The sequence below is a fragment of the Rhagoletis zephyria genome, unplaced genomic scaffold (assembly GCF_001687245.7).
Source record: "Rhagoletis zephyria isolate East Lansing unplaced genomic scaffold, Rhagoletis_zephyria_1.1 Rzeph_scaffold_01703, whole genome shotgun sequence".
Taxonomy (NCBI): Eukaryota; Metazoa; Arthropoda; class Insecta; order Diptera; family Tephritidae; genus Rhagoletis; species Rhagoletis zephyria.
Genome location: NW_016158787.1, coordinates 42,158 through 56,605, shown reverse-complemented (window position 1 = coordinate 56,605; position 14,448 = coordinate 42,158). Strand labels below are relative to the sequence as shown.

At 35.1% G+C, this 14,448-nt stretch overlaps 2 protein-coding genes across 4 annotated transcripts in view; both read right to left on the bottom strand.

Moving 5' to 3' along the window:
- On the bottom strand, nucleotides 1-7,898 carry knk (cytochrome and DOMON domain-containing protein knickkopf). Of its 3 annotated transcripts, none has more exons than XM_017618764.1 (10): nucleotides 7,233-7,898; nucleotides 3,957-4,030; nucleotides 3,738-3,886; nucleotides 3,327-3,674; nucleotides 2,830-3,247; nucleotides 2,621-2,756; nucleotides 1,562-1,784; nucleotides 1,321-1,477; nucleotides 731-1,204; nucleotides 1-375 (listed from the first exon to the last, which is right to left on the bottom strand). In XM_017618764.1, exons 1-10 carry the CDS (start codon nucleotides 7,405-7,407, stop codon nucleotides 349-351), a joined length of 2,181 nt encoding a protein of 726 aa, XP_017474253.1. In that variant the 5' UTR covers nucleotides 7,408-7,898; the 3' UTR covers nucleotides 1-348. The 3 variants fall into 3 exon arrangements, with proteins under 3 accessions (XP_017474253.1, XP_017474254.1, XP_017474255.1); XM_017618765.1 differs by having other exon boundaries at nucleotides 1-329; nucleotides 685-1,204; nucleotides 7,233-7,897; XM_017618766.1 differs by lacking the exon at nucleotides 7,233-7,898 and adding an exon at nucleotides 4,442-4,565.
- A 2,721-nt stretch (nucleotides 7,899-10,619) lies between these two features.
- Nucleotides 10,620-14,448, bottom strand: part of m-cup (ankyrin repeat protein mann-cup) — a 5,612-nt gene continuing 1,783 nt past the window's right edge. The window contains exons 2-8 of the mRNA XM_017618762.1: nucleotides 12,755-13,077; nucleotides 12,503-12,683; nucleotides 12,226-12,401; nucleotides 12,054-12,149; nucleotides 11,230-11,975; nucleotides 11,034-11,159; nucleotides 10,620-10,967 (exon numbers count right to left, since the gene is read on the bottom strand). Coding sequence (XP_017474251.1) covers nucleotides 10,743-10,967; nucleotides 11,034-11,159; nucleotides 11,230-11,975; nucleotides 12,054-12,149; nucleotides 12,226-12,401; nucleotides 12,503-12,683; nucleotides 12,755-13,077 — 1,873 coding nt within the window. The 3' untranslated portion in view covers nucleotides 10,620-10,742. The remainder of the gene's footprint in view (nucleotides 10,968-11,033; nucleotides 11,160-11,229; nucleotides 11,976-12,053; nucleotides 12,150-12,225; nucleotides 12,402-12,502; nucleotides 12,684-12,754; nucleotides 13,078-14,448) is intronic.

Genomic DNA, 14,448 nt, shown 5'->3' with positions numbered 1-14,448 from the left:
TTTACATGAGTAGTACGTCTGTACTCACTTTTTTCTACAATTATCAAATCATTTCTTTATTTACACAGAAATGCGTTACGCTGCATTACAATTTGACTTTTACAACTAGTGCGTGCATATGTATATATATGTATGTAAGAACTCGTATTTATATGAAATTCACGTTATCCTCAACTAAAAGTATATTCGTATACATTTTATGTATACATACATATAATGAAAAAAAAAAAACAGTTTTGAAATCAGTCAAACATGGTATGTATATTAAAGGAACCCCGCCACAACTTTTGCTTTTTTAGTTCTCACAATTGTTAACTTTTTTCTCATACATAGAAGTCGCTGGCGCCATCAATGCCCAAGTAGTACTACGTTTGCNAAAAAGGTTTACATGAGTAGTACGTCTGTACTCACTTTTTTCTACAATTACAATTTACATTACATTACAATTTGACTTTTACAACTAGTGCGTGCATATATGTATATATGTATGTAAGAACTCGTATTTATATGAAATTCACGTTATCCTCAACTAAAAGTATATTCGTATACATTTTATGTATACATACATATAATGAAAAAAAAACAGTTTTGAAATCAGTCAAACATGGTATTTATGTATATTAAAGGAACCCCGCCACAACTTTTGCTTTTTTAGTTCTCACAATTGTTAACTTTTTTCTCTACATAGAAGTCGCTGGCGCCATCAATGCCCAAGTAGTACTACGTTTGTGCAAAATCCAAAGCACCACAACAACAATACTAGTCTTGTCGGCAGCATTATCAAATTTTTAAGTGCTCCATTACGTAAATTGGAAAGACTGTCGACTATGTGTATTTTCCAACCCATATTGGCGTGTGTAAAGCTATTATAGTACACAATGTCGGGCCAAGTGATATTCGGTGTGATCTCCAATATGGCGGGCTCTTCATTGGGACAAATATTAATTAGCGAACGATTGAACTTTTTGAAACTGGGAAAGTTATCATCCAAACGGCGATCATAATTAATGGGATACTTAGAGAGGCATAACGGTCCGGCAGCTGTTGGCTTGGGACGACCGCGTCGAGTAAATTCAACACCCGCCAAAACGCGAATTTCACTCTGTTTTGCATCGCTGAGCCGATCGTAGCCACCATGAGGTTCATCTGTTATCACCATGGGATGATAATGTTCCGGCGAATGTGGATTGTTGCCACCGCGCACCTGAGTGGTAGAGAAAAGTCAAAGTATTAATATATTTGCGTGTATTAGCCCCACCCAACATAATTCGGTCTTCAAAGGGTTTCAAACGGTTTCATAGGCTGCTTGCCCATATTTACCTTGAAGGCATATGTAAGTCCTCGTTTTAAATACAGTTCCGGTGTCATATAGCCGTTAATGTACCAAGCTAAACCACTGGAAACGTGTCCGGTTATTCCTTGATAGCCGCGTAAGCCACCGGAAGGTCCCAAGTAGGCATTAAAAACACGCAATGTGCTGAAAGAATATTTACAATTGAAGGTCAATTAAAGTTTCAGAGATTTAATTATATAAACTATACTACGCTGCACATATACTCACGGATCATATAAACGTATACGTTCCCATACTTGGACAGGAGTTTCTGGACGTTTTGTAAAGCTGAAGCAGTCATTTATTGCCTCTGTTGTATTGAAGTCGATGAGTATATCACTTTTCGGATAAACATAATGGAATGCTGGCTCTGAGTTGGAGTCTAACTGACCTAGAGCCCAAATAACATAATTACTCTTGTCGAGTCGTATCTCTTTGTCGCCAGGATCCGCTATTAACAGAGAAAAAATAAGATAATTTTTATTACACATATTCATTATTTTTGCCACGTACAAACTTAAATTTTGAACCTTATAAATACATAACTATTTAGGGGCTTCCTGGCCAATCGGCGATCACATAATACGTACTAGTACATACATATATGGATGTGTGCTTCACCCACCCACCGGTCGGGAAATCGGCGAAGGTGCCTAGACCTTGCAATCAGTCAGTGTTAAATTAAGAAGCATGATGGTTCTTTATACTGCTGTCCTTGATCCATCCTAGGTGCACGTCCTGTTATAGTCAGGTCAGAGTTCCCTTGATGTCTTGCAATTCTGTATCTCTGACCATTTGTTTCTAACGGGTCCAAGTAAATTCAGCTTAATTTTTTCTTTCCAGAACCATCATTTCATATTCATCCAAACAGGCCTTCTTTTTTTGAGTCCAAGGCGTCAAAACAATTAAGGCGGGATGCGTACACATATCAAATTTAGATTTTAGGCCTCGATTTGTGCTGAAAACTCCCTCGAAAGTGTAGGATTCTGTATATTATTTTCAACCTCGACTTCCCAATCTTGGAGGTCTAGAATCTTTTGGTATTTCGTATACAAAAAATTTCCGAAAGAGTCGGGAGAGACTCACTATGACAAATTATCTATGAACCCTTTAGAAGAATCATATCATCGTTTACAAATTCTAACGATTGACAATGATACATACTATATACATAACTGTAGAAGAATGATACATATGTAACTAATGTATATTTATTTACAAATCGGACTTTCTACGGAGGAAAATATCTAAGGGCATATGGGGGAATGTCGATTTTAAAATACTCACATGATATTAGGGTACGTCGAAAAGTTATTGTGTTAATGCCATCCTTACGGCTGTACGTATTAAGTTGAAAACTGTCCAAACCGCCAACGACGTCATCGCGACACACGCCCTTATTTTGACCCAACACTTGCACACACTAAAATATATCCAAAGATGCAAATGTATTAAGATCCATCCATCGATATCGAAATTTCAATTCTAGTTATTACCGGTGCCAAAGAAGTAATGTTGTAATCCACTGAATAGCCACGTATATCATCCATGTACGCCACAACCGCATCTCCGCCTATCATTTGACTTGATGTCTCCGAACCGGATAGGCCAAATGACATATAGTCATTCTTTTCCACCTGGCCGGATAGCTGCAGTGTGATTTGTGGGCCAAATACTTCCCAGGAGACTTGCAGATTCTTATGCAACTGCCGGCAATTAGGCAGCGAAAATTCATAGGGTGTTATTTTTACCAACGACGGCGGCACATTCAAATTATCGGCAATTAGAACATGACCGAAATTTTCGTTATCAGCCAAATCATAAATACTAATCCAATCAATGTCGAAAATCGTCTTGTCACCGGGCAGTTCTAAAGTGATAGTCTCCTTGTCATATTTCCGTATGGGATCCAAACTATACGGAGCAAAGTATATATGTAAGAGATACCATATGTATGTACATACATATTTATTTTATTATTGCAAATACTTACTATCCCATTTCGTCGGGTATCTTATTGCCGCGGCTTGATGGCTGCGCACCCACGCCGGTCCAAAAGAACGTACGCTTGCCCAATCCATCGTAGGTGAAATCTGTGATGCGTATCGTCTTTGAGTCTAGCATATCTATGGCACTGCTGCTGACATTGTGACTGCGACGAGAGAACGTACCGCCTGCCTGTGCGCGTGGTGGTTCGAATTCCTCCGGAATGTAAACATCGCCGAAATTATTTTGATTGTTTAGATCGTAAACGGACAACCATTTAATTTCTGTAATTTTCTTTCGATCAGGCAATGTGAGCGTGAAGTCTTTGTTATGATAACGATCCAGTATGTTGGTTCTATGAAATCAGGCAGTGTGAAATGGCTTGCGTGGAAGTGCATAAATGTATATTCTCACATACTTGCCATATTCGTCGGGCACAATAAAACCTTGGGGCCCCGGACGATTTGATGCGCCAGCCCAGAAGAAGGTATCAGCGCCATTGCCATCGTAATTAAATCCAATTATCAGAAAGGTATATTCGTTTACTGCGTAGACATCGCCGGAGACCTACAATTTTTTCAATTTATTCAATGCTCCCTACGATGAATTAGGGTCAACTGATATTTGTTTTACTCACCTGATGATGATATGAATTGAGTTTTCCTAAATACTTTCCCTGGTAGGGACCCTCTTCTTCCTCGTCCATAGCCACTAAAATATTGATAGAGAAAAAAATTGTTAAGTAGATATTGCTTTTGTTCTTCTTCTTTCGTTAAAGTTCGATCATAATTTTGTATCAGTGCTATACCTCGTTCAGCAATATTATTAATATATTTAATACTCTTAATCGTCTCTAAGATAACCATTTTCATTTGTTAGAGAATTTAATGTCCTACAAGAATATGCCCAGAAAAAGTTTTTACCTCAAACGGTTCAATAGTTATAACATTTTTAATGAAAAAAAAAAGAAAAATGTTCATTTAATTTATATAGAAAATTTCAAATGCCCACCGACGCCTTCCAAAATTGGGAAAAAATCCCAATTGGCAGAATTTTATTCTCAGTTAATAGGGCCGTTTAAGGTAATGGTTTATTTGGATCACCCTAATGTTTAACTATTACTTGCAAAGGAATAACTCCACACAAATTTTTGCCGACAGGCGGTGGTGGTCAGATTTGGTTCCTATTTAGAAAGCTAGTTTTATAAAATATTTTTTTTTTTTAACTATTAACTTATTTTCAGTTTTATTCATTGTACGAGTCAGCGACAATTCAACTCCCTGACCCAGAACCATGGGTCCTTTGTAAATAATAAATGATAAGATTGTACGCGATTTAAAGGTTTTAAAAAGACAAACAAACAACGCCGAAGAGAGCGAAAGAGTACTGCTAGCGGGCGGGTATTACCAAAGTGGTGGCTTCAATCATCGGAAAGTTAATTTTTGTGTTCACTTTGTATCAACAATTAGGCATTCCATTTATCAATGTGACTCATACATACATATATGTATGTATGTATGTACATATGTTAGCCAAATTTAAATTTAGCAGATAGTTATTTAATTATTTATATGGCTATATGTATATCCATCCACACATACAGATGTATGTAAATACATTAATACANTTTACACTTTTGTTTTTGTAGTACGGCATAAATGAGTAGTTTGACTATTAGTACTGAGGACTTTCTGATGACAACATTGAGGGGAAAGTACTCAAATTTTTCCCATGGCCTGAACGAAAATGAGGACTTTGATAAGCACTTTTGTGATTAGGGATAATGATAATATGAGTACTCATATGATACTCAGCTGTCTTGTAGGGTAGTTATTTAATTATTTATATGACTATATGTATATCCATCCACACATACAGATGTATGTAAATACATTAATACATACATGCAAACATACATACATTTCTGTGTTCGTATCGAATAGTAGCTTGTGTCGGGAAGTTGGCTTTAGTATAATGCGGCATTTCCTTTGTTCTTTAAACGACAATGAATTTTTTGATGAGGCTTGATAAGAATATTGACTTGCTAGTATCGGAACCACTTCTTGCACGTTTATGTGCCAAAAGTTCTTCAACGGCTCGGCGCCGTGAGTCATTCGCAATCGTATGCTGCGAATTCCGCATTATACAAAAGCCAGCCTTTCGACATAAGCTACTATTCCATACGAACACGGATAATTATTATTAAATTTTTTCTTTGTTATGACTCAAATTAAAATTTGTGGGGAAATTGCATTTTTTTAGTTACTCATTCACACTCTCTCAACAGCAGAGCTGCCTGACGGCTCTCACACGTTGCGTGTGGAAACAAAAGAGTTAAGACACAAACTTTGTATGCAATAATGATCGCGTTCACAACTAAAAAACTAAAAAAAAAAACAAAACAATAACAGGTAAGCATTTATTTGCTAGTACAAGCGGATAACTTCAAGGTACAAATGTGTATGTACATATGTTTTCTAATTCTTATTTCGAAACACTGTGGAAGTCAGTTTTTACTGCATTTAAATTTCCACAGCGGTATTGCGGGCCTTCATTGTTAATTTTTCTGCTAAGATTTTTTTTAATGCATAAATATGTACATAGATAGCACGTATGTATGCTGTATNTCGAAACACTGTGGAAGTCAGTTTTTACTGCATTTAAATTTCCACAGCGGCGTTGCGGGCCTTCATTGTTAATTTTTCTGCTAAGATTTTTTTTAATGCATAAATATGTACATAGATAGCACGTATGCTGTACTTTTATCAAACCATGAGGACGGTGATATACACGCTACGCGTTCCACGCCACCAGTTTCGCAGGTTTTGCACTGAAAGTGAATTGGATTTCGCTACTGTTACAGTTATGAGTGCACGCTAAGCGTAATGTAGTAACAAAGAAATGAGACTTAAAAGCGAAAATGGTTAAAGCAGTGGGAAAGAAATGTACATACATACGGGACTATGTTTATAAATTAGGGTGGTCCAAAAATACAAGCGGCGGGAAAAAGTTTAAAATGTTAATCTCTCACCCCCTAGGATTTTTATTTGTCGATCGGAAAATTATGTTTTCTTCAGAAGACTTCCAATAACAATACCCAACTCTTTATTTAACCATTTTTTAGTATTAACAATTTTTTATAGGTCTCCCGAAAACCCAAATAAATGCAATGGGCGACCCATATAAAAAATAGTAAAATAAATAATCGGGAATTATTACTGGAAGTCTCCTGAAGAGAAACAGAGTTTCAGAGTTTCCTGGGCGAAAAATATTGATTTTCAAGAATTCTATACCATTTCTATGAAGAAGCGTTTTTCCTCCATATAAAATACATATATGGAAAACTTCATGGGCAGTCCCAAATATTATTTTTTTACAAAAAAAAACCCCAAGNGGGCGAAAAATATTGATTTTCAAGAATTCTATACCATTTCTATGAAGAAGTGTTTTTCCTCCATATAAAATACATATATGGAAAACTTCATGGGCAGTCCCAAATATTATTTTTTTACAAAAAAAAACCCCAAGTTTTTTTTTTATTCCTTTTAAAAAAATCCCAGCGGTGAGAGCTTAGCATTTTAGACCTTTTTCTACCACCCTAATGTAGATATATGTATGTATATGTACAATGAATATGTATATACATACATATGTATGTTCGCAATAATATTTACCAATCTCCAATGTGTGTATGCAAATATACCTTATACTANTTTTATTCCTTTTAAAAAAATCCCAGCGGTGAGAGCTTAGCATTTTAGACTTTTTCTACCACCCTAATGTAGATATATGTATGTATATGTACAATGAATATGTACATACATACATATGTATGTTCGCAATAATATTTACCAATCGCCAATGTGTGTATGCAAATATACCTTATAGTATATGTATGTATGTTTGTACTCACAACAAATTTGGAATAGATATACTGCCAAAAGCAGGATGGCTAGCCAAAACTTCCTGCATAATTGCCGATTTCCATAAGTACTTCTCGCTTGGCCATCATAAACGCTTTGACTGCGTGGCCTCGGCACTTTGCATTCGTCACAATTTCCGTTTTTGCGAGTTTTCAATAAAAACATATCACTAACGTAGCTAACTATGCTATTATATGTATGTGAATCTTAGTGGGGATTATTGCTTTAAAATTAAAGCGTTTTGGTCATCCACTTGTTATTTACATGTGGATATTTACTTAACATTCTTCGTTTTCACACCTTTTGGCATATGTTTTAAATAAATCAATCACTTTCACATAAAAACACGAGAGTAAAATTAACAAACGAACAACAAAATAAAACGAGCTCTAGTCGCTAATACCAATACGCAACCATTGTCGTTTTTTTTTTTTTTTTGTCCACTAAGCCACTTTAAGCAATGCCCACAAGTAAATCAGCTGCGCTTGCGCGTTTATCGCTATGTATGTGCGATTATATATGTACATATAATGTAGTTATGTATGTACATATAAATATGTCTGTCCCACCATAAAACCGTATAAGCGACAATATTGTTGACTCACAACCTCGACAATGTTTCCGCAGCGACTGATTGTCCACTCTTTGGGCCTTTTCACTTCAACCTGTTGAATGCGTTGGCGCTGAGCGAAGGTAAAGACACTGCTGGTTGCTCATGGTAGGTGTCCGGAGAGAATTTTATATAACAAGTAATTTTTAAGCAAAAAACATAACCGACTTCAATTTTTACTTTCTTCATGATCCAATAATCGGATTTAAAGCAAATTAGTATGGGACCACCTTTGGGGTAACACCTTTAAAAAAAGAATTATAGAAATCGGTTAACGCAGTCCAAAGTTATGCGCTAACATACATAAAAAAAAAAATATTCCGACTAAGAACTGATAACCTTCTCCTTTTTGTGAAGTCGGTTAAAAAAAAGGCAACTAGTGGTTTTCTCAGCAACTGGACGTGCGTGAGTATTTCAAACGCTTTCTTTAAAGACATGTGCAATGGTCACGAATGCAAAGGTGAAAGAGATACATAGGCATGTAGGTGAGAATTGTATTTAATAAGTTAGTTAGGGGATAAGTTAATATAACTGAGTGTCACAAAAGGTATTTCCGGTAGGAATTTAGCGCCATGAAACAATTTTAAAGTGAGTATATATGTATTTAATTTAAAAAAATTTAATTTTGTTCATTTTTATTTTGCTTTGGAGTAACTACATCATAATTTTTTAAAGCTTGGTTTCACTAAAGCGTTACACCCGATTTACATGATTCAACTACTTAAAAGAAATTTTTGCTCATTCTCTTTTGTGTTTTCTATTTGCTTTTACATGCCTCAATTCTGTTGAATTCAAGTTTTTGGTTCTTTAAATGGGAAACAACGAAAATGTTAAAGGCAAAGCAAGAACGTTGAAACGACTTGACAGTACAGATGCATGTGTACTCGGCCCTTTTCTTCTCACCCCCTCTCTTCCACAGGTGAGCAGGATTGAATTCAATACTTGAACTGTGTAAAAGCAGTCTTATTCAAAGCACATTTCGTCAAACTTTGTGACTTTAGTATAATGCACCACTTATAGCATATGCTTGCGAATGTTGGCGTAGTCATTTAAATACAAATGAATGTAATAGCACATTTGCACCAAAAGTTTAACTGCAGGTTCCAAGAATTTTACATGGGGTGATGGGCAAGTTTATTTTTTTTACTTTTTGATTTCTTACCTTCGTTTATTTGAGCTTACCTCTTTCTAGTTGTAATTTCCTTTTTCTAATATGCATAAGCTGCAGTTAAGGCTTTGTGGAAATGAACTATAAGACATATAATTTTGATGCTAACTGCTCAAATCTTATGCCGAATTTCCACTAGGCACTCAAATGACAAAAAATGTATGCCATGAAATGAACTTAATGACTATTTTTTAATGTAATGATTCGATTATTTTTTAATGCCCGTCTTTGTCATTTTTGCCATTTAATGTCTAGTGGAAATCCAGCATTATAAACAAATTCCTTGTAACTTAGAAAATGTAGTGAATATAGCATTACATATACATACATATGTACATGTACATAGGTATGGTAGTCTTAGACTTATGCTTCTATTCTATGTTGAATGAAATTTTTTCGAGAACATGTTATTAAATATTTTGATAGGTTTCTCTCAGATACGCCCTTATCCTAAATTTATTGTTTTTCTCCTAGTCGGGCCGAAAGAAAAACAATTTTTTCTCAAGTCCGCACAACCCATTGGAAATAAGTTTAAACAAATAATAGATTTCTGGATTTAGGATACTTAATGTTTTTCGACTTAGATATTAGGTTGCGAAAAAAAGGATTGGAGTAATAAATAGTCCCCATATTTTCTCAATTTGTTGCTTTAACCCTTTTACTATTCTTTATTCACTTAAATTACGTCAATTAGCTCGATATCCACATTTCTAAGGACCATTTTCTCAGTGGCGACCGAATTTGCTCATTACTTTTACTAAAGATGTAAGAAAGAGTTAATAGCGAGTCAGACAATAATTCAAACAGTGTTTAAACAGTGTTTGTCAACTGATATTCAGCAGCATTTCATTATTTTTTGAAATCAAATAATTAAAAAGAAGTGCTGGCCTACTTAACCGGAACAAACCCAAGGACTGTCACTTCAACAGTATTCCCCAAATCTTCATGGGGAATATTTATGCTGTCACATCAACAGCAATAGGCAATGTATACAACACTGCCGGACAATGAAATTAGTTTAAATAAAAAATCATCGTTATGTAATTTTTGTTTAAATAGTTTTATTAATACAATGTTTAAACTCTGATTTAAAATTAGATTACACACATGTAAGTAAATAGTATTGTTTGGTGTATACAAGTACGATTTGCGTTATACAGTATTAATATAAAATAATATGTACATATGTATGCATTGCCAAATAAGACGAATATAAAATAGTTTTTGAAAACATACATGTATTTATATGTGCACAATTATGTACTACAGATCTATGTATACGCTTATGTTTTGTATGATAATACCAAAAATTTGTTAATTACCTGGGTTTATTTAGCTCACACTATGAGTTTATCGTTGAACTGATTTGAAAATATTCATTTTTTCATTTGCATGTATGTTATTAACTTATGAAAATCTCGTTTCTTGTGCAGATCAAGCTTGTTTTCTTCTTTTCGATTCAAACTATTAATTTTTCTTTTGCTACCATTTACAATCGTTTTCCTCACAACAAGCATTCACATAAATATAATAAATTATACATATATATATAATACATATCACTTTTTCAATTTTGCTTTGCATTTCATTTTTTTATGTTGTTCGTGTGACTTTCATAGTTCTTAGAGGTGTATAGTTTTAATTGTAGTGATGTACTATATATTAATTGCCTTTAAAAAAATTTTGCGTTCAGATATTTTGCTTTGGCATATACGTATACCTTCAAGGTTCATGTTGCTTAACAAATTCCTCAAGCAATTTTGGTATTTGGTCGCGATATGGAATTTTGTATTTACTTATTATTGTAGCAGATAGACACTTGAGATTCATATAATTCATTAGTGGTATCGTATTGGCTGGATTGCTTACAATCAAATTAAATGGTCGCTCATCTGATTTATTTGGCTGGTCTAAATCTGCACCGTGTTCTAGCAATAATAGTATTATCTATAAAAAACAGAAGTTAAAAAATTCTCAATACACAATTGAAAAATTATATATTTTCAAGCTTACATCGTTGCTATAATTGTAAGGTTGCACGGCAACATGCAATGGCGTTGATTTGGCCTCATTTTTGGCGTTTACATTCATGCCACAGTCAAGCAGCAATTTGATAACATTTGCATTTGGAAACACAATCTATGTACAAAAAAAAGTACGTTATAAATAAGTCAGCTTTACATATAAAAATTGAGGCTTTTATACGTACCGTTAAATTATTCTCATCGCTCAGATAACCACTCTTTATGACATTCAGGCGTGAAACACATAGATGTAACAACGTGTCGCAAGTGCAAGCACTGCGCACATTCGCCCGCACAAGCTCTCGCACCGCACAGAACACAGACTTTTTTTGCTCATGCGTATTTGCCGTATTAATTAGCAAATAAATTAAATGAGCGATACATTTTAATATGCGATCGAAATTTTCTTGTTGCTTCCGATAGACTGGCCGTACTAGCAGCAATTCTTGCGCATCGGCGATTGTATCGGTTAGTAGGCAAAATACGCCGAATACATCTTCGAACAGCGGCAAAGGCTCTTCTTTCACTGCATTTGCTTCACCTTGCAGCAATGCAGGTGAAATTTCGTTTGCACGTTGATTCCTGTTGCGCATATAGCGTTCGTGCAAGTCGATCATTAAACGTACTAGTGCTTGAGCCGCATAACATGTATCAAAATGGAGTACGGAGCAATGCGTAACCCGCACTTCTAACAAAAGTCGCCACAAATCGATGCAACGTTGTAGCTGTAGAGAGTCGGCATAAGAGGCGCCTCGAAAAGTTAAACGGAAGAGCATATCTTTGTGCGTTATGCCGAGTATACGCTCGCAAATCAACAAACTTTGTATACGCATTGCATCCATATCAGTAGCAATATTGTCAAGCTCTTCGAGTGTCGTAAATTCAACGGCATTCCCATATGCAGGACGCAGTGGTACTCTTGGCTGTTTTTCTGGATTCAGATGTAAGGAAATTTGAAACATACATATTTTCATTAGACCGAATCATATTTATGTATGAAAATACTGACCTAGGTAGGGAGTATGTGAAGCTCGTATGTGATGTGCTAATCGCCAATGAAGTATTGCCACTCTGGTTTCATTATGTTCATCCAAAAACGTTGAGCCTAAATTAATAAAAACAAAAATATATATATACATTCTCAACTGCGATTAGTAAATAAATCTTTCAATCTTGATTACCGATCAATTCGTGGGCCTCAGCAATGCGCTCGGGCGAATATTCGAGATGCGTTTTCAAATAATCGAAAATTTGATTAGCTCCTTTAATGCAAGCAGTGCGTAATGCATCATCGCCATAGCGACTTTTTACATATGGGTCCGCACCGTGTTCCAGTAATAGCTTTGTAGTTTCTAATCTGAGGAGGAAATTTAAATTTTAAGTGTTGAAATCAAATGTCAATTGCTGAGCATGGGTAAGCACGCAATTAATTACAGATAATTATTAGTTCTGACGAACCTATGTTCCTGTATGGCGTAATGTAGGGCAGTCTTCTCTTGTATATCCTTGGCGTTGACATCAGCGCCCTTTTTAATCAAATATAAACATAATTGAATCGATTGTACAGAATTTATGAGACAAGTTCCGCCATTCATGTTTGGCTTTTTGATATCAGCACCCGCTTCGACTAAATATTGTACTGCAAGAATAAAATGCTAGATTAGACACACACGTATGTATGTACATGTAAAGCAGTATGTATACACTTACCAATTTCAACATGTGTCATGAAACAAGCACTACGCACTGGTGTTGATCCTGAATCTGAAGTAGCATTTATATCACAGCCAATGCGAATTAAATATTTGACCATTGGTAATTTTCCAGATACAACGGCGCACCAGAGTGGTGTGACGTAATGAAATGTACGATCTTCTGGCACCTCATAGAGGCCACGCTGCTCGATATCGGCCTCACACACGGTAACCAGATACTCTGCTATAGGAACACAGCCTCGTTTACAAGCAATGAATAGAGGAGCGCAACCATTTCGCATTTTTTTAACGATTTCACGGCGTATATCGCGACAATAGCTGGAAATATATACAATATAATTATAACAACTGTAAAGTACTGTTCTGAACTAAATACATTTTAATATTAAAATATTGGCAAATACAGCATAGTTTTTACAACAATTGAGTTTATGTTACCGCATCGACTGAGATTTAACCCGCTCCAGGTCTGACATATGTAAATAGCTTTAAGAGTTGTAACACAAAAGTTTTTGACAATACAATATGCATATCTATTATTTATCTATCCTTATTTGTATCCCGAAGTACATACATACATATGGTTACCTTAATTCACAACGGCCCTAATCAACACTTTTTTCGAAACAGCGTTTTCATAGATTTTTGTAGGATATATTAAAATGCAACAAAAAAAGTTTAAAGATTTGGTGCCAAAAACAACGGAGTTACATGTCACTTTTTAAAGAGCCGTACCTGTTTTTAACCGACCTTACAAAAAGGAGGAAGGTTATCAATGCGTTGGAATATTTTTATTTTTTTATATTTTTTTAGGATGTTACCGCATATCTTTGGACCACGCTAACCGATTTCTATAATTCTTCTTTTAAAGGAAATATGCCACCTCACAGGTGTTCCCATTCTAATTTGGTTTAAATCCGATCATTGAATCTTGAATGAAATCTAAAATTTGTATATTNGAAGGTTATCAATGCGTTGGAATATTTTTATTTTTTTATATTTTTTTAGGTATGTTACCGCATATCTTTGGACCACGCTAACCGATTTCTATAATTCTTCTTTTAAAGGAAATATGCTACCTCACAGGTGTTCCCATTCTAATTTGGTGTAAATCCGATCATTGAATCTTGAATGAAATCTAAAATTTGTATATGAGAATTGAAGTCGGTTTTGTTTTTAGTTTAAAAATTACTTGTTTATACTCGTTTTATAATGGTTGGCAAATAAATGTAATAGTAATAAATATGATGCCAGCAAGCATCCGTCAATATCCTCGTAATCATCAGAAAATTCCTTGGGGTTTAAATAACAAATGGAAAGGTGCATTATAGTGAAGCTAGCTCGTAGACTTAAGCTACTTTGTATTGTTGCAACAGAATACCTAGGTCCTTTAAAGTTTTGATTATCATCATGATTTATGAAGCGTCGATTATCGTAAATTTACTCATTCGGGATTTATGTTTTTACTTATTGGTATTTATGTATGTAAGTATGTACCTATAAATGTCCCCGTACTTATTAAAATATGTGCAAATGAATATGCACATGTGCATGTACATGAACGACTGGCAGTACTGCATACAATGCCTCATTAATTAAATTAACGCAACCACTGTCAACCTTAATTGTGTGCCAATAGTTGTGACCATTTTCAGCGTGCGCTCTTATGCAATTGATAAAAAAAAAAAA

Bases quoted from the DNA above. Each gene is read 5' to 3' on its own strand.
- knk (XM_017618764.1), bottom strand. From the start codon at position 7,407: ATGTTTTTATTGAAAACTCGCAAAAACGGAAATTGTGACGAATGCAAA. The intron at 4,031-7,232 runs GTGAGTACAAAC...TCAATATTTTAG, and splicing joins ATATCTATTCCAAATTTGTT to TGGCTATGGACGAGGAAGAA. The intron at 1,205-1,320 runs GTAAATATGGGC...TCTACCACTCAG, and splicing joins GACTTACATATGCCTTCAAG to GTGCGCGGTGGCAACAATCC.